This window comes from Nelumbo lutea, chromosome 3 (assembly GCF_056320005.1).
Source record: "Nelumbo lutea isolate HS-2025 chromosome 3, American lotus-T2T, whole genome shotgun sequence".
Lineage (NCBI taxonomy): Eukaryota > Viridiplantae > Streptophyta > Magnoliopsida > Proteales > Nelumbonaceae > Nelumbo > Nelumbo lutea.
This window is the reverse complement of record NC_142686.1, coordinates 1,491,125-1,509,601: the sequence shown is the minus strand read 5'-3', so window position 1 is coordinate 1,509,601 and position 18,477 is coordinate 1,491,125. Positions and strand designations below refer to the sequence as shown.

The 18,477-nt window shown below is 42.5% G+C and overlaps 1 protein-coding gene across 9 annotated transcripts in view; it reads right to left on the bottom strand.

The window, feature by feature from the left end:
- LOC148862317 (uncharacterized) overlaps positions 1-13,892 on the bottom strand; it is a 39,256-nt gene extending 25,364 nt beyond the window's left edge. For 2 of the 9 annotated variants that reach the window (XR_016110929.1, XM_088981665.1), the window contains exons 1-2: positions 13,173-13,852; positions 12,027-12,144 (exon numbers count right to left, since the gene is read on the bottom strand). Coding sequence is in view for 4 of the 9 variants with exons in the window: in XM_088981665.1 (XP_088837791.1) it covers positions 12,027-12,144; positions 13,173-13,266 (212 nt within the window). In the remaining 5 variants the exon portion in view is untranslated. Of the gene's footprint in view, positions 1-12,026; positions 12,148-13,172 lie in introns of all 9 variants that reach the window. The other 7 variants (XR_016110925.1, XR_016110926.1, XR_016110927.1 and 4 more) reach the window with 7 other exon arrangements.
- Between the last annotated feature and the right edge of the window lie 4,585 nt (positions 13,893-18,477).

Genomic DNA, 18,477 nt, shown 5'->3' with positions numbered 1-18,477 from the left:
AATACGCACTACGCTTTGAGTTCGCGGCATCTAACAACGAGGCAGAATAGGAAGCACTGATAGCCGGGCTGAACCTAGCGCAAAAGGTAAGAGCAAAGCACTTGGTCATCTGCGGCGATTCCCAGCTCGTGGTCAACCAGGTTACGGGCGAGTACGAAGCACGCGAGCTCTTCATGATCGCATACTTGGCGAAAGTAAAAGAGGCCCTGCTCAACTTCCAGTCACACTTCATCAAGCAAATCCCGAGGTCAGAGAACACTGAGGCCGACGCTCTATCCCGGTTAGCCAACACAAGTCACAACAACATGAGAACCGTGTACATAGAGGACTTACCTCGGCCTAGTATTCTCGGTGGGGCAGAGGAGGTCGCTCTCGCCCTCGAAGCAGAGTCGAGCTGGATCGACCCACTCGCGAGCTTCTTGCTAGAAGGAACCCTCCCTGCATACTGCAATGCAGCCAAGAGGGTGCAGCGCCAGGCAGCCAAATACGTCATAATTGACGAACGTTTGTACCGATGGTCCTACACGCTCCCCTACTTGCATTGCCTACGACCTGCCGAAGCCAAGTTCATACTCCGCGACACTCATGAAGGTCTGTGCGGCGGACACTTGGGGGGCAGAGCACTCGCCCAAAATGCACTTCAACAAGGATACTACCGGCCAACGATGAAGGCAGAAGCAGTCGAGCTTGTCAGATAATGCGACAAGTGTCAGAAGCACACCAATATCCACCATCAGCCTGCTTCCGACCTCAAATACCTCGCCAACCCGTGGCCCTTTGCACAATGGGGCATCGACTTCCTGGGGCCATTCCCGCCAACAACAAGTGGGAGAAAATTCCTAGTTGTGGCAGTAGATTACTTCACAAAGTGGATAGAAGCCAAACCTCTGGCAACAGTTACGGCCCGAAACATACAGAACTTCTTTTGGAAGAACATAGTATGTCGCTTCAGGTTACCTCAGGTACTAATCTCCGACAACGGCAAGCAGTTCGAGGATATCAAGTTTCAAGAGTGGTGTCAGAATATGGGGATTCGGCAAAACTTCACATCAGTCGTGCACCCGCAGGCAAACGGTCAGACAGAAGTAATGAATAGAGCCATCCTGCACGGACTGAAAGCACGTCTAGATCGAGCTAAGGGATTGTGGGCGAAAGAGCTACCAAGTGTTTTATGGGCTCACCGAACTACAGAAAAAACCGCCACGGGAGAAACCTCCTTCAACCTCACCTACGGCACTGAAGCAGTAATCCCGACGGAAATCGAAGTACCAACATTGCGACTAGAAACATATGACAATCAGACAAACGGAGATGAGTTACGTACCAACATTGACCTACTGGGTAAGGTAAGGGACCTCGCACACATCCGGACAGCCACCTACCAGCAGCAGGTAGCTCGCTACTACAACACCAGAGTAAAGCAACGAAGCTTCCGGGTCGGCGACCTGGTCCTTCGTAAGATTATGGTGCCCGAACCCGGCGTGGAAAAACTTGGTCCAAATTGGGAAGGGCCCTATAAAGTAAAGAAAGCGCTCGGGGGGGCATACGAGCTTGAAACCTTAGAAGGCAAACAAGTACCCCGAGCGTGGAACATTGTTAACTTAAGGCGATACTACATATAAACCGCCAAGCGAAGTGGACGAAATCGCTATAAGGGCCTTAGGGCCATGATGCAGAGCCAACAAGAGGAACCTCGGCGTAAGCAACCAAAGAAAAGTCGAGCATATTATCAGCTCGGCAAAAAATCAGTTCGCTACAAGAGCCTTAGGGCCGAAACAGGTCGCCTGAGTACAATAAACCAGACAAGAAACAGATTGGCATATTATCAGTTCGACAAAAAATCAGTTCGGGAAAAAGAACACTTTAACCGAAAAGATTGTCTATTCCGTTGCAAGAAAAAGGAGAGTACATTGGCCATCAGAAGGCACTTCCGAAAAAAAAATTTACATGCCCGGATCTACTTCTTCCCCATCAGAAGGCACTTTAACAACACTCGAAGGCCCTGCCTCTCCTTCAGAATCCGGTTCGCCATCAGCAGCATTGGCCATCTCCTGAGTTATACGCGAAGTGGATATGGCACTAACGTCGAGGTCGGGATACGTGTTCCGGATCATCCACCGGCTCAGCTTGAATCCCCTTCTGTAAGAATCCACCATCAGGTCGTCAAAATGCGGAGAAGCAATGTAGTCTTCAACGGCCTTCTTCTTGGCGTCTTCAATACCTTGGGAAAAGATATGCGTTTTCTCCCTGATGTCCTCCTAAAGATATTCAACCTGATGCTTCAGGTCCAACCTCAAATCCGCCATGTGCTTGACGACTACCCTCATGGCCCCGGCATCCCGCTGAGACATCGCCTGCCTGGCCATGGTGACACAAGCAGCCTCTTCGGCAGCATAAGCGGCCGCCTCAGCAGCTCGGCGACACGGAAAGCCTCTTCGGCAGCATGAGCGGCCACCTCAGCAGCTCGCGCCTGTCGCGAGCTCCTCTCTACTTGGGCTGCTAAGGCGTGAATAGAAGAATTCACCTACCAAAAGAAAAAAGTGAGCGACAACAGCAATGATAGAAAATGAAGAAGGCAGACGAAATCTGACTTACCACCATAGCATGTGTTACAGCACGGCAGGCGACCTGATTCAAAGGAAGATCGGTCCACGTCGTGATCTCCTCGGGGAAAGTAGCCTCCCTACTCTTCTAAAGAGCGTAGTTCGGCGTCAACACGCTCCTGAACTCCCCTTGAGCTCCCGAACCCGAGGGCCCAGCCCGCGTATGAGCGAACCCAGAGTGAGCTAGAGCACTGGAGTAGGCAGGAGCACCCGTGTGAGTGTGTTAGACAGTTTTGTATGCCCTTAGCTTCAATTAAAATGAAGTACTTTATGAGTTTATTGTAAATGAATAAAATGTGCATATTTGATTCATGTTCCCTTGGTATGTTTCTGTGTAATACCCTTAAACTGGACACTTAATGAGACTCATGTTAGTTTAGAATGTTCACAGCCAGTGGGTCGGTCTGGGGAGACCTATCCTGACAATACTGACACTGTGGTGCCACCAAGTTGGTTGGGGTGGCTTGTCTCAGCTACCAGGGTGAGACCCTAGGCACATACAGTGTGGGATTAATTGAATCTTTGAACTGGACCAGATTTCCAGTATTGCCCTGGACCTTGGAGATTGATGGGCAAAACTGGAAAGTTACACCCGACCCCTAGACTCGATTATGATACTGCACTAGGTGTCGGATTGGGCTGTCTTTGATGTACCAATCAGTGAGATCCTTAGCGGGGGTCAAAACCTGGGTATGTTGGGACAGTCTGAGAATTCATCTGAGTGGGTGATCATAGTGGCAGGATCGTCCCCTTTGTCGAACAAAGGTAATGATCGCGGATGCATTCTCACTGATGGAAACCAAGACTGTCGGCAGCCGATTTCAATCGTTGAGATTTGTTTTGCAAAATATATTTTATATGAGATATAAAAGTATATATATTATAGTTTCGAAATGTTTGCAAATAGGTTTTAATTCCCGGGATCCATATATGAGAGAGTGCAACACTGTTCCTTGCAGCCGAGGGAGAGGTCCTCTCTTTTCGGGCAGTGTATGATCATTATGGGCTGAGAGGTTAAGTGTAAGGCCATTGAGGATAATACCTGATGGGCTAATCTTGCATCTGCCCACAGTCCCTGGGTGTTACAAGGTGGCTTGGCCCAGGGACCACTTAGGGTAAGTGTTGGGCCCATAGAGCCCATCTGATGGGTTTCAGGGGGTGCACTGTCCATAACAGTGTATTCGGCCAGGCCTTGTAATAAAGGCTGGGCTGAACCCATGTGGTTGATGTGTAGATCAATGTTTGGGTCTCATGCCATACAAGGAAGCCCAACTGAGCAGCAGTTTGGAAGGCTTAATGAATACATAACCCTAAATGGGCCTTAAGCCCATTTCGAACTGGGCTAATTTGATTAGTCTTTAAGGGGCGAATTCTGAGATAAGATCAGGTGATAGGATTGGGCCCACACCCTATCCACTCAGAGAGTCCAAGATCTAAATGAGATTTAGATTTGGAAACTTCCTAATTAGATTAGGAGCTGGCTGATCTAATCTGCAGATAAGATAAGGATTATCCCTTATCTTAAAGGGACTTCTAATCCAGATGTGATTTGGGTTAGCAACTCCTAATGGGATTAGGAGTTGATCCCTTTAAGTCTATAAAAGGAAGAGGGGGCGGCAGCCTTTAGACATCCAACAATCACTGGCAACAGTCTTGTCTTCAGAGCTGAGATCACAGAAGAGAGAATTCTGCACCCTGCAAATACTCTCTAGCCGCCTCCTTCCTACAGCCGCCGCCTATTGCAGTTCGATCTCCATTGCTTGGGAGAAATCAAGATTGGATCTTGATTCCAATCTTTTGGAGAAAAGATTGGTAGGAGTTGTATTCACAAGCCGTTCAGGTGATTTTTGGGAAGAATCAAGTTCTTAGGAAGGACACTGCTGATTCTGCTCCACCTTGCACTGCGCCATCTTCAGTGGGAGCAGATTTTGGTTCAGATCTGGTTCAGTTTATGGTTCAAGAATGATCCTTGAAAATATGATTTTCTAAATAGGGAATTCGATTCCCAGTTGAAGGGAGAGAAATTTTTTTTAAATTCGCCCCCTTTATTCTGCAATCTTGGGCATCCATGTGATGGAGTTCCTATCCCTTCAGAGTGGTCTCAACGTAAGGCGCCCCAGCCGCTTCATGCATCGGTGGAGTCACCTCGGGCTCCCTGGCCAGATCCTCCTGCATGTGGCCTAGAACTTGAGGCTCCTCATCCAGAGGCAGCTCGGTACGAGTTCGCTTGGCGACCCGCTTCCTCCTCTTCATGCCTTGGAACAGGCGCCCCCCACGAGTCCTCTCCGCGTCCATCACACTTGCAGAAAAGAGTTCGACATCAGAAAAAACGAAGGAACAAAACAAACAAGAAACCTCTTAGCTAGAAACCTACCCGAACTCAGGCCGGCCGCAATAAGCTTGGCCTCTTGACGTGCCCATTGCCGAAAGCCCTTCACCGTCTCTTTATCGAGAGTGACACCAGAATCAGGAGCGGCCTCACCCCACCGCGTCTGAAAAGGCCACCCTTGTGCACTTCGCACCCCGAAGTGTCCCGCTTCCACGCCGGGACCTTATTAGGAAGTTCATGCAGAAGCTTAAAGCCAGGGCGAGGAGACAGGTAATACGCCCGTCTTCCGCCAGGAAGAGAACCCGCTTGTTTCTTAAGCATCAAGATAGAGGAGAATATCTCCAAGTCTAAAGGGAAGTTTTGTTCACAAAAAAGGGAGATTGTCCCCACCAGGTTCCGAATAGAATTCGGATGAAGCTGGCCAATGGTAACGCTGAAGTGGTTTATGACCTCGACAAGAAGTGGGTGGAAAGGCAATCGCAGCCCCGCAGTGAGTTGCTCTCGAAAAATCACGATCTCATCAGGACCGTGTTCCCAAGGAAAACTACCCGAAGGAATGAAATAGGTATACCCCCCAGGCAGGTTGTAAGAAACAAGTAGAGATTGGAGCCCCTCGGGGGTCATGGTCAAAGGACCAAACCTGTCTAGCATCCGACCTCGACGAGAAGTAGACGCCAAACTTCCCGAAGCGGCTCGGCCTACGGGTTCGAAGTCATCCTCAAGTTCCACCTCAGGATCACTAAAGCAGTCGGGGGATACGGCTCGATTCGTAGAACCTACATCAGTCCTACTTGAAGAATCGTCTGAGCTATCAAAGCTAGACATCGAGAAGAGGTGGATTAAGGAAGGAACTCACCGGAAGAGAGTTTTGAAGACTGCGGAGACTGGAACAACCCAAAAACCTTGAAGGCGAAGTAACAAGCCTAGACGCGAACTGAAAGGCCTGGACGCGAGCTGAAAAGTTGGACACGAGCTCAAGAAGCAAACTGCAAAAGTGACAGAACAACTGAGGTCCCCTACTATTTATAGCTACAGTAACCAAGAACCACAGTGTAGATCAAAGCCAAATCCGACGACCCGCATTCGCGCCGACCGCACGTCCCCTAAGATCGAGACGTCATTGGCGCACGTCTTTCCGAAAAGAGCGAAACGTCAGCGCACGTCTTTTTGAAACCGACGACGCGTCGGCGCACGTCTTTCGGAAACTGACAGCACGCCGCACACGTTTCTACAACTGACAACTGCCAACGCACGTCTCCTCAAGGCGGCAGTGGCGCGCTTTTTTCAAAATTAAAAGATCCGCTGTCACGTCCCAGTGGCGCGATTTTTTGAAATTTAAAATAAGCGCACGCTACCACGTCCGTCAAAAGCAGTAGGCACGTCTCCCGCCTTTTCGGACGCTCCAGAAAACCGGAGAACCCTGGAAAAGAACCTCGCGCAGTCAAGATTCGAAGAACGGGACAAATCCACCTACCACCTCGCAAAACTCCTCGCGCCAAGGCAAGACCCTTGGCACGAGGAGTGGGGGGCAATTGATGAAGGAAGATTTGGCCCGACCTCACAGTTATGCAACACGTGGCAAAGGCATCAGCTCGGCACAAAAGCACGCCTAAGGCACCAAGGGGAGAAATCGGCTGACCGAACTCCCCTACCAGCGGTCTGAACTCCCTACTAGGGGCCCGAACTCACCCTGGCCCCAAACCAGACAGTAATCCAAACTGACCTGCATGTAACAGTTCGGGACATACCTCGCCGAACTGGCCTGCCTTGTAACAGTTCGGAACACACCTCGTCGAACTGGCCTGCCTTGAAACAATTCGAAATACACCTCGCCGAAGTGGCCTGCTTTATAACAGTTCGGGATACACCTTGCCGAACTGGCCTACTTTATAACAGTTCGGGATACACCTTGCCGAACTGAACTGCCCTATAGCAATACAGGACATACCTCCAAACTCAAGACTTCGCCTCGCTCACCACTCCACCACATCGCCCTCAGGGCACCAAAACCAAACAAACCGTACTATGCCTGACACCGAGGAAGTTCGTACCCAAGGGCGGCGCACCTAACTGACTTGGGATCTGACGCTTGACAACCGCACTCCAAACGGCCACCTGCCACCGCCTCCTGACACCGCCATCTCCAGTTATAGAGACGGTTCCGACAAAAGGCACTGACGGTTCTGTCCCAGCAGAAAGGACGACACCCGAACTGACAGATGCAAGGGTAATCATACCCGACCTGACAAGGGCTTCGGAGCGAGTGCGCAAAGTGATTATAAAAGGCCCCCTACCCCCAACAACAAGGTATGTGAACTTTGCGCCATATGGTCTATACTTTGCCTTTGAGAGAATACTAACTTGAGCTTCGGAGTTATCTCACCGGGTTCCCCCGGAGTTCCCTCATCTTTCCCGTTTCAGGCTCCCCGTCGCTCCAGCTCATAGGCGAAATCATTGACAGCTAAGACCGGCCGGATTGCACTCCATCATGTCCCTTTGCTAGAAGCTCATCCACTAACTTCTCAAATTTGGACTTCTAATAATGGAGATATCTTTAAGGCCTTGAGTTAGAGGGTGGAGATGATAGGACAATGGTAATTCGGGTCTTGCCATCATGTACAAGGGAGATTTTAAGGATCAATAAACACATCATGGAAATTCTACCTTAAGAATCCCATACTGCTTTCCTACATCTCTTATGAATATTTCAGCCACTACAATTGAAATGTAAGTATGTGGAAGGGCTGAAAAGTGGGCATTTTTTGTCAACAGCTCCACTATGACCAATCAAACTGATATGTCGTTTGAAGGGGAAGACCTTATAAGTAATCCACATTGATTTCTTCCCATAATAGCAACAGGATCCAATGTGTCATACTTCCATTGCTGGCTTGTTCAGCAAGAGGCCACAAATTCCCAAACATTCTATTTTTCATTAAAGTGGACTCTTATTTAATTGTGACCCGACCTTAAGTCCAACACAGAAAATACTATTACCACCCATAATTTATTCACCAATTCATCCACTACAGTACGGGAAATCAGTTTTGCAGTGTGATATAATGAGGACACGGTACTCAATGCAAAACCTCCAGTTGCGTATTTTCTTCTGGAATTTGAAAATTGGTGATCAGTAGGGACAGGTTGATGGTTGAATGTGTCCCTTAGCTAGGTCCTCATACATTAACTTCCCAATTTCGAACTTCAAATAATGTGGACATCGTTATGGCCTTCAATTAATGGTGGAGCTGATAAGACAATGGCAATTTGGTTCTTACCGTTACGTTGGAGGGAGATCTTAAGAATCAACAAAACGTCATGGAAATTGTATCTTAAGAGTCCCACACAGCTTCCCTACATCTCTTATGAATATTTCAGCCACTGGAATCAAAATGCATGTACAAGTGCTGAAAAGAAGGCATTTTTTGTCAGCAGCTCCACTGTGACCAATCCAGCTGATTTGTTGTTCAAAGGGGAAGACCATAGACATAATCCACAGTTCCACACTGATTTCTTCACATAACTGCAACAGAACTTGAGAGATTGAAATACCGCTATAGGATCCAATACGCCATACTTGTATTGATGGATTGTTCAGCAAGAGGCCACAAATTCCCAAACCTACTACTTCTTCATTAAAGTGGACTCTGATTTAATTGTGACAACCTCAAGTCCGACAAAGAAAATACTAATAAAACCCATAACTCATCCACCAATTCATCTACTATAGTACTGGAAATCAGTTTTGCACTGTCATATATTGAGGGCAGGGGACTCTATGCAAAACCATAAAGTGCAAAGTTTCTTTTGGAATTGCAAAAACCTTATAGTTGGAAATCGGTTTTGCACCGTGATATATCGAGGGCATGGTACTCTATGAAAACCTCCACATGCGAAGATTCTTTTGGAATTGCAAAATTGGTGATCAATGGGTACCGGTCAATGGTTGAATGTGTCTTGTCCCTTAGCTAGGAGCTCTTCCACTAAATTTCGGATTTCGAATAATGTAGATATCTTTATGGCCTTGACTTAATGGGTGGAGCCAATAAGACAATGGTAATTCAGGTCTTACCATCATGTAGGAGGGAGATATTCAGGATCAACAAAAACGTCTTGGAATTTCTATCCTAAGAGTCCCATACAGCTTTCCTACATTTGTTATGAATATTTCAGCCGCTAGAATCAAAATGTATGTGGAAGGCCTGAGAACAGGTCATTTTTTGTCAGCAGCTCCACTGTGACCAATCCAACTGATTTGTCGTTTGAAAGGGAAGACCATAGACTTAATCCACACTGATGTCTTCCCATAACAGCAACAAGACTTGAGAGGTGAAATAACCCTATAGGATCGAATGCACCATACATCTATTGCTGGTTTGTTCAGCATGAGGACACAAATTCCCAAATCATCTACTTCTTCATTAAAGTGGAGTCTTATTTAATTGTGGCCCGACCTCAAGTCCAACACAAAAAATATTATTACCACCCGTAACACATCCACCAATTCATCCACTATAGTACTGGAAATCGGTTATGCATTGTGATATGTTGAGGGTACGGTACACTATGCAAAACCTCCAAGTGTGATGTTTCTTTTGGAATTGAAAATTTGGTGATCAGTGGGGACCAGTTGATGGTTGAATGTGTCCCTTAGCTAGGACCTCATCCAGTAACTTCCCAATTTCAGACTTCGAATAATGTAGATATCTTTATGGCCTTCAGTTAATAGATATCTTTATGGACTTCGAATAATGTAGATACTTCTATTGCTGGCTTGTTCAGAAAGAGGCCACAAATTCCCAAGCCTTCTACTTCTTCATTAAAGTGGACTCGTATTTAATTGTGGCCAACCTCAAGTCCAACCTAGAAAATACTATTACCACCCATAACTCATCCACTATAATACTGGAAACCGGTTTTGCACCATTATATATTGAGGGCAAGGTACTCCATGCAAAACCTCCAAGTGTGGTGTTTCTTTTGGAATTGCAAAATTGATGATCGGCAGGGACTGGTTGATGGTTGAATTTGTCTCTTGGGTAGGAGCTCACCATTGTCTTATCAATTTCTGACTTCTAATAATGAAGATATCTATATGGCCTTGAGTTTGCATGTGGAGTACTAGGACAATGGTAGTCTGGGTCTTGCCATCATGTAGGAGGGAGATCCTAAGGATCAACAAAAACGTCTTCTATCTTAAGCATCCCATTCAGCTTTCTACTTCAGCCACTAGCATCAAAATTTAAGTATGTGGAAGGGTTGATCAGTGGCATTTTTTGTCAGCAGCTCCACTGTGACCAATCCAACTGATTTATTGTTTGAAGGGGAAGACCACATACGAAATCCACACTGATTTCTTCCCATAATAGCAATACGACTTGAGAGGTTGAAGTATATAGGATCCAATGCCTCATACTTCTATTGCTGGCAAGTGTAGCAAGAGGCCACAAATTCCTAAAGGACCTAAACCTTTTCCTTCATCACCCTCCAATAACAGTGGGCTGATGCATGCTTTTCAAATCTTTCTGGGTCAGTTTGGACCTCTTCCTGAAGTCAGTTTGACAAAGGGTTCGCAGGCTTGCTCGCAATGAGTTGGGCTATCTCAATTACCCTTAATAGAGCATCCACAACCTATTGGGCTCAGATTTGTACATACAACCTTGCAGAATCAAAGCCCATATTCCCTCGGTATCCTAAAAGACCATATTGGTTATTACACAAAGCTAGTCTAGAACATCCAAGGTCTTGGGAAGCATGAACGGAGTATGGACCTAAGATCCAGAATTTTAGCACTAAGTGACCCCTCTCAGATTCAAACCCATGTTTGCATGCTTGTGAACCCAAGAATTTTACATCATGCAATGGCCCCTAGAAGGTTCTTGGACTCCACACTACCTTAATAAGGAAACTCAATTTCTGATGGCCTAGTGAGAGGATGGGGAGAAGCACATTGTATTACTTATGATTCAAGGTAGCTTTCTTGGACCATCAAACATTGGAGGTGCATGCAGGGATGAGAATGGTGAAGTTTTCATTGTATTCTCTGCCCAATTGGTCATGGGGACTCCATTAGAGCAGCATGAACAGCCATAGTACAGGGAAGTTTGTAATTAGTATGGACAGATTTATTGTCAAAGGCAATCGTCAAACAATAATAGCTGGAAAGCCTGGAATTTTATTGGAGGGGACCCTCAGGTCCTTAGACATCTTATAAGATAAGAGAAATTTTAAGCAACTGGATTGAACTGCTCATACAGGCTGATACCAAAATAGGAAATGCCTTAGCAGATAATCCCCTGAAAGAGAGAATGCAGACAATATCTATTTTGGGGTCCCCATATTGTTCCCATCTTGTTCTCTGTCAAGAGAACTAATAAAATCTAATCTGATATTATATGTATATATATATAGATATATAGATATATAGATATATAGATAGATAGATAGATAGATAGATAGATAGATAGATGGCACACACTAAGGATAGCTTTGTATACTGTTTTGCATACTGTGCAATATAGTATGTTCTCTTATGTTTTGTCCCCAAAAAACGGAAAAGCACGGACAGGCCCAATGCAGATTTCTGAATTCCACTGCAGATCTATAAACATTCAAAATATCAAAAAACCCCACTCTATACACCAATGCCCGCCTGTGAATTGGCATCAATTCCGAGCTGGCACCTACCCCAACTGTACTTTGGGCCTACAAATTCTGACCCTGGGCTGAACCGTCATTCTCCCCCCAAAAAATGGGGCAGCAGCTATACCGTTAGTTTTTCCTTCACATGACATGATGCACATTTTGATCTTGTTACTAATAAAAAGCAGTTATGATGCTCCTAATAGCTGAGGAAACATGAAGTGTAAAATAATGCAGTTCTCTTACTATGTTTTTCATGGAAAACATGAATCTTTGGCAGTGACAACTGAAGAAAAACCATCTTTCCATTTTAATCAATAACAGAAATAGAATTATACTGGAAAGTAGTAACAAAAGCTATTATATCGCAGAACTATAGTTAAAAACACTGATTCATAAGATCTCCAACCCTCTAACATGGAAAGAACGCATAGCAAATAATATGGTCATACCTTTTAACAGCATAAGAAGGAATTTGTTGGTGAGCATGACCTTCCTCATCAACACCAATGACATTACTGATCAACTCCAAGGCAACGTTGCTCTGGTCCATATATTTCTGTTGCATTTCTTCTTGGATGAAATGTTTTAAAAACCAAATGAGAAAAACAATATACCTGTTAACCAAAACTAATAGAAACTCCATCTCTACTCTACATGTGCATGTATATTAAAAATAACTAAAAGAGAGTCTATGCAATGGGATTTGATGTAAAATGTCAAAGTCTAAACATTATGCTTAGTTTATCTTTTTGTTTTTTTTTTTTTTTTTTTGTTAGTTAAGATCTGCATTTTTTGCAGTTTGCGTGATTTTAAAATTGAGCAAAAGCCCATTCATTCAGTGAATCATTGGCTAAATCTGTTAGATGAGCATATAAAACACTTAGCACATGTCTGCATTAAACCAATCAATTATGACTACAGATTATTATCGCAACAGAAAGATGGATAGAAAAGAAGAAGGCCAACAGCGCAATGTAAAACCATTAATTATGATCCTGCTCAATAAAAAGGAATATGCAGGACTTAATACGTGATAGCAAAGGTACCACAATCTTATATTATTTGTTCTAGAACTAACCATCCTCCACTGCATTAAAAACTGGGAGACATGAAAACAAGATAGCTCGTTCTTCTTTTTTTTTATTATTTTTTATGGACAATGAATAAAGGTAGTTCTTGTCCAAGAATGAAACATATTTTACAACTGTTGACACATAAATTACTAAAGTGAGACAATGTGCAAGTACCCACTCCTAGAGCAGTATATGGAAACAAAGTAGAGTTAGGGACTTGACTAACTACCAATTTGCAACAAGCAGCGGCCTATGTGAATGTTATGAGTAGTGTAGAGGTGTACCCACTATCTCAACATATTACAAATCCTTCACTGGTCGACGTTCGAGACAATTTCCAACGAGTCTTTTAAGGAAATCAGAAAGTGAAAGGTGACAAAAAAACAGCCTATTAGGAAGTTGATCACATAATCAATTTATGTGTATTATGATCCGCATATTTCTTTAATTCTTTCATTGTATTAGTTCCTATAAGAGAACAGAACCCCATATCTACTAAACAAACGGATCTGCACGACCAACCTGTGAGGAGAGCTTGCATCCTCTGACTCCTGTCTGTCTGCATCGTAACTAGTGGTACCTCTCTTAAATTCTCCGTCAGCAATCTCGTTTCCATCTTCCTTCAATTCATTCAATAATTCTCTCATCGTATAAATTCGGCTTTTCTCTTCATCTTTCTGAAGCCCGGCAGACTCGGTTTTTTCAACCGCGGGAGATTTTTTTCTACCTCTTCTGATCTAATCTCTCCATCTTTAGTTTTGGATCTGAATCTTTTACTGTTCCAAGTTCGCGTCCATTCTCCGATTCCGATTTCTCGTCGTTCCGCAACTCCAATTCTTCGACGTTAGCAGACATTTTAGAAACGAAAGTCAGCAAAGCATCAACGAGGAGGGGCGAAGTTCAGACTTCGAAGCGAAGTGAGGAGAGAGATCTTCCAAATGTGAATAACATCAGTGTTCTACTCTTTTTTACTCAATCTTGTGAGGAAAGTACGACAAAACCCTATCCTGCAAATGGAGGGTTCCTACAGCATTTCAAGAAAATCCTACCGCGAAAATGGATTCCGAAACCAGACAGAAAGCCCCTACCCCGCAAATGGAGTGTTCCTACAGCATTCCAACAAAACTATACCCTGCAAATGGATTCCGAAACCAGAAAGAAAGCCGGCAGTGGAGGAGAAATACAGAAAATGTTCTTAAAATAAAACAATTGAGAAGTGAAATGGAAGAAATGGGGCTTCCCGTCCACAGCGAGAGCCAATTGAACCGTTGAGCTAGGTATGTCAACGGGTCGGGTTTGGTACGGGTTTTGTCTCAACTCGACATCGACCCGCCTTAAGAAACATGTTTTCCATTCCTGACCCAACCCTATAGGGTCTAACCCGATACAAACGGGTAGGTTTTTAATATGTCTTAAAAACCTAAATTCCTTTAACTTAACTTAGGAAATTGTTTTATAGAAGGAAAATTTTTCAGTCAATGCCCTGTAATTTTGCTCGAGTGATAATTTGGTCCCCAAATTTTAAAATGCGACAATCTAGTACTTAAACTTTTGAAATGTGACAATCCAATACTTAACCATTCGTTAATCAGCCATTAAATGACATTTGAAAAGTCAAAAATGTCCTTCAAATGCCATTTAATTCTCTTTATCAACCATCCAAATGTTGACAAAAAACTGAGCAATACCAAAACCTAGCCTCATCTATTTAAAAAAGTTTGTGATTGTTTAGAAGAATTTAGAATTTGAGATTGTTCATTTTATTGTCAATGTTTGAATGGTTGATAAACAAAATTAGATGGCATTCTTAGGGCATTTTTTACTTTTCAAATGTCACTTAACGGTTAACAGCAGGCACTATATTGTCACATTTTGAAAATTCGAGTATTGAATTATCACATTTTAAAGTTCGATGACCAAATTATCACTCGAGCCAAAGTACAAGGTATGATCAAGAATTTTCCCTTTATAGAATTTAAGATGTCACTTTTTCCATGTAAAGAAAAAATTAAAAAAAAAAATCAAAACCATTTAAATAAGTCTTAAACTTTAAAGCTATAAAATTAAAAGTCAATAAATTACAAGAATACTTTGTATATATGCAGGGTACCATGACCTGACAAGCAGGTTAGCTAAAACCCAAACTCAATTCGAGTTGAATAATCAAAAATCTAACCTGACCTTAAAACCAAATATATTGACCCTAACCTGACCCTATATGTGTCAAACTAGGTTAACCATTTAATTTGACCCACTAACAAAACTGGATGGGCTACGCATTTTGTTGTTACAACGCGAGCTTAACTTTCATTCGCATTGTAAAATGTTGCTCTTTTGGGAGACATGTAAAAGTAATGGGAGGTGGGTTAACACTCCTGTTATTTCTTTTTTTTTTTCCCTTTTTTTCAAACAAAAATGAAAAAAAAAATTATCTTTTAACCTCCGCCCTAAAAGTCTATGAAATTTTACCTTGTCCAAAACCTTTCTGCCCACATCAAAAGGTTCAAAGAGAGAAAACAACCAATTTATGTCTTCCATCCGATGAACAGATAGAACATAGAACCTATTGAAACGGTTATCTTCCAACATTCTTGAAGTCCTCACATGCTCAAGTATTTGTTTCTCCAATTATTTAGCTACCCATTGAGAAGTTGGTTCCTCTCTATTGTTCAAAATCTTCCTCCTAACAACACGAACAAAAAAAGACAAAGAAGAGTTTTCCTCTCTATTGTTCTCACAAACAATAATTATTATGGCTTGCGCATGGAGGCTTTGGATGCCTTTGATGTATCTAAAATCACATAGATTTCTTGTACGGTATTAATTAGCCCATATTAAACAATATGACACCAACTTCATAAATTTTGATAGTTTATTAAACATCTTTCTCAAAACAAACCCCTATACCTTAATAGTTGAGCAAGGCTTCAAATGTCTTTGAAGATATTAAAATTATATAGAAGCTTTGAATTTCTTATACGGTATTAATCAGACCATATTAAATAATATCACGCCAATCAAAGGCTTTGATTGTCTTTGAAGATCTTATAGAAGTTTTACCCTGTTCAAAATCTCATAGAAGTTTCTTGTTCAAGAAGCTATTTATGAAATTTTACCCTGTTCATAACCTTTCACTCTAAAAGTTTAAAACCCATTCAAAAAATAAGTTTCACCCTATTTAAATCCATTCACCCAAAAACTTAGAGAGAGAGAGAGAGTAATCAGTCTGTCTTCCATCTAAACAATAAAGGATATAGGACTTGCAGAAATCCTTCTTTTCTACCACCGTCCTTCAAGTTTTCTTCCACCGCCCACTCCAAATTTCATTTACTTTTCTACCCATTGAGATGCCCTCTTTATTGTTCTTCATCCCCAAAACACAGACAGAAAGGACCAAAAAAATAGAGAGGATTTGTTGAAAAATGCTTTTTTTCAGTTTTTATGTTTGAAAAAAAAAATGAATAACGGGAGTATTAACCCACCTCTTGTTACCTTTACTACATGTTTTCCCAAAAGAATGACGCGTTACAACGCGAACTCCCTACTAACATACCTACGTTGAGCGGTTGCCACTTTTGAGATTCTGAGCATTCTTAATGAAATAAGCCATTGTCTTTAAAAAAAAAATTTGGGGATCTCTCTCAAAAGATTAATGCTATGCACAGTTACATCCCTTCTGTTATCTACCCCAATGGAAAATGCTAGACATGATATAAACATGATATAATTTAGTTTTTTAAATACCACTTTTACACTTTTACCGTTGGAATTAGCTGTTCCGATATGCATTTACTACAATGCCTCAAATCAAATTTCCCTTGACACCATCCGGTTAGAGGTCCTTCTTCTTCTCCATATTTCTTTTTTCTTATCAAGGCTGAAACCGCATTGATTAGAGAGTCAGGCAATTTATTTATTTATTTTTTCCATAATTAACTGAAGACGCCAGGGCAATTGATCATTATAAAGATGAAATACCTAGAAGCAAAATAGCTCAAAATGAATGAAGATATTCATTCATGTGAGGAGTGTTTGGAGTAATAGTGCAACTTGATCTGTCCCTTACAGGAAAAGTAAGCAAAACGATGGGCTCCCTGGTTATATTGTCTTAAAATATGTACAAAATATATATAATCAAAAGAGTCTATTAGTTATCTCAGATGACTCCTGTGCAAATGTACGAACCAGTGAGTTATCTGATATGTATTTGCAAAATCCACTAAGGCAGCACTGTCTGAGTGTACCAAATGATGTGTGATGCCATTTGATAGAGCCACATGTAATCCTCTTAACAAGGCTCGAATTTCAGCATTATAACTTGTGAGAGCCCATGAAGGTCTACCTTTAAATGGTATATTATTCACTGGCATGTTGGAGGATGAACCCTCGTCCTGCATACCTGAATCTGGATCAAAAGAGCCATTAGTAAATAAGGAGGGTATATTATTAGGAGGTAACGGTTGAAGATGGGGTTGTCGAGTCCAATACGTTGAATACTCCAGCTGGATCTTGGTTGATATTCTCAAGTAGTTGCTTATTACTTGCTTCCATATATGATAGATGATCAAAGCAAATCTGTTGAGACTCAACAAAGCTCGTTGCTTTCCCAGGTTTGCACTTAACAATGTAAACCAGTTCATGATGATAGTATGTATGGGGTGTTGAGATATGGAAGAGGGGTTCAATCCGATATGGGCACCACATCAAACAACTTGTGCAAATGGGCATTGAAAGAATAAGTGATGAACTGTTTCTTCATGAAGCTTATAGAAGATACAAAGTTGATCCGATTCACTCAACGAAGCCAAACATTTATAGTTTGTAAGTAAACCATCCCAAAGAATCTTCCAAAGGAAGATTTGAAATCTGTAAGTTACCTTTAGTTTCCATATTAGCTTCCAGTTGAAATGGGTGTTCGAAGTCGATGCCACTAGTGAGGAGAGGAAATGATAAGTTGATTTAACTGAGTAAATACCAGAAGCATTGTATTTCCAAATTAGTAGATCGGCGGATTGGCTAGGCTTCGAAGTCACTGCCAAAATGTATTGGATGGTGGAAGCTTGGAACAACTGTTGCAACTTTGGGAGGTTCCAAGAACCTTTCGAATTAAGTATTTCCAAAACTTTTAGATCGAGCCCTATGGATTGAGGTGCTGATGTGTTCAGAAGTGGTATGTGACCTGGCAATGAGGGAATCCAAGGGTCTGAATTTACTAAAATTTCTATACCATTTTTGATTGACCACAACAAGTTTGATCGTAGCATTAATGCCATCTAGTGATCTTGTTGCCACCATTGTGAACTACATTTACCTTTTCTTTGTAGCAAAGGAGATGTGAGGAAAGTACATGGACTTGATCTGCTCGCTCCAAAACACTTGTCTGTCTATTAATAATCTCCATATCAGTTTGCCAAACATTGCTTGATTCATAATACCAAATTATATGAATCCAAGTCCTCCTTGACTTTTAGGCCGATATAATTTACTCCGAGGAATAGTATGTCAGGAAGCTTTATGAGAATCACCCCACCAAAAGGATCTAACCATTTTGTCAAGTAAGGAAGTTGTTGATTTTGGCAAAATTGATGTTGACATGGGGTAGATAGGTATAGCTTGTAGAATTGATTTTACTAATGTAGTTCTGCCAGCTTGTGATAGTAATTTAGAACTCCATGAACATAATTTTGAGTACACCCTATTAATAACCTTCTTGTGAGAGCAACAGAGGCGGGTGTTTGTTCCCACTTGGATACCAAGATACTTGGTACCTACTAGTGACTTTTTGACATGAAGAATGTGGGAGAAAAACCTTTGGTGGTGGCAGAAA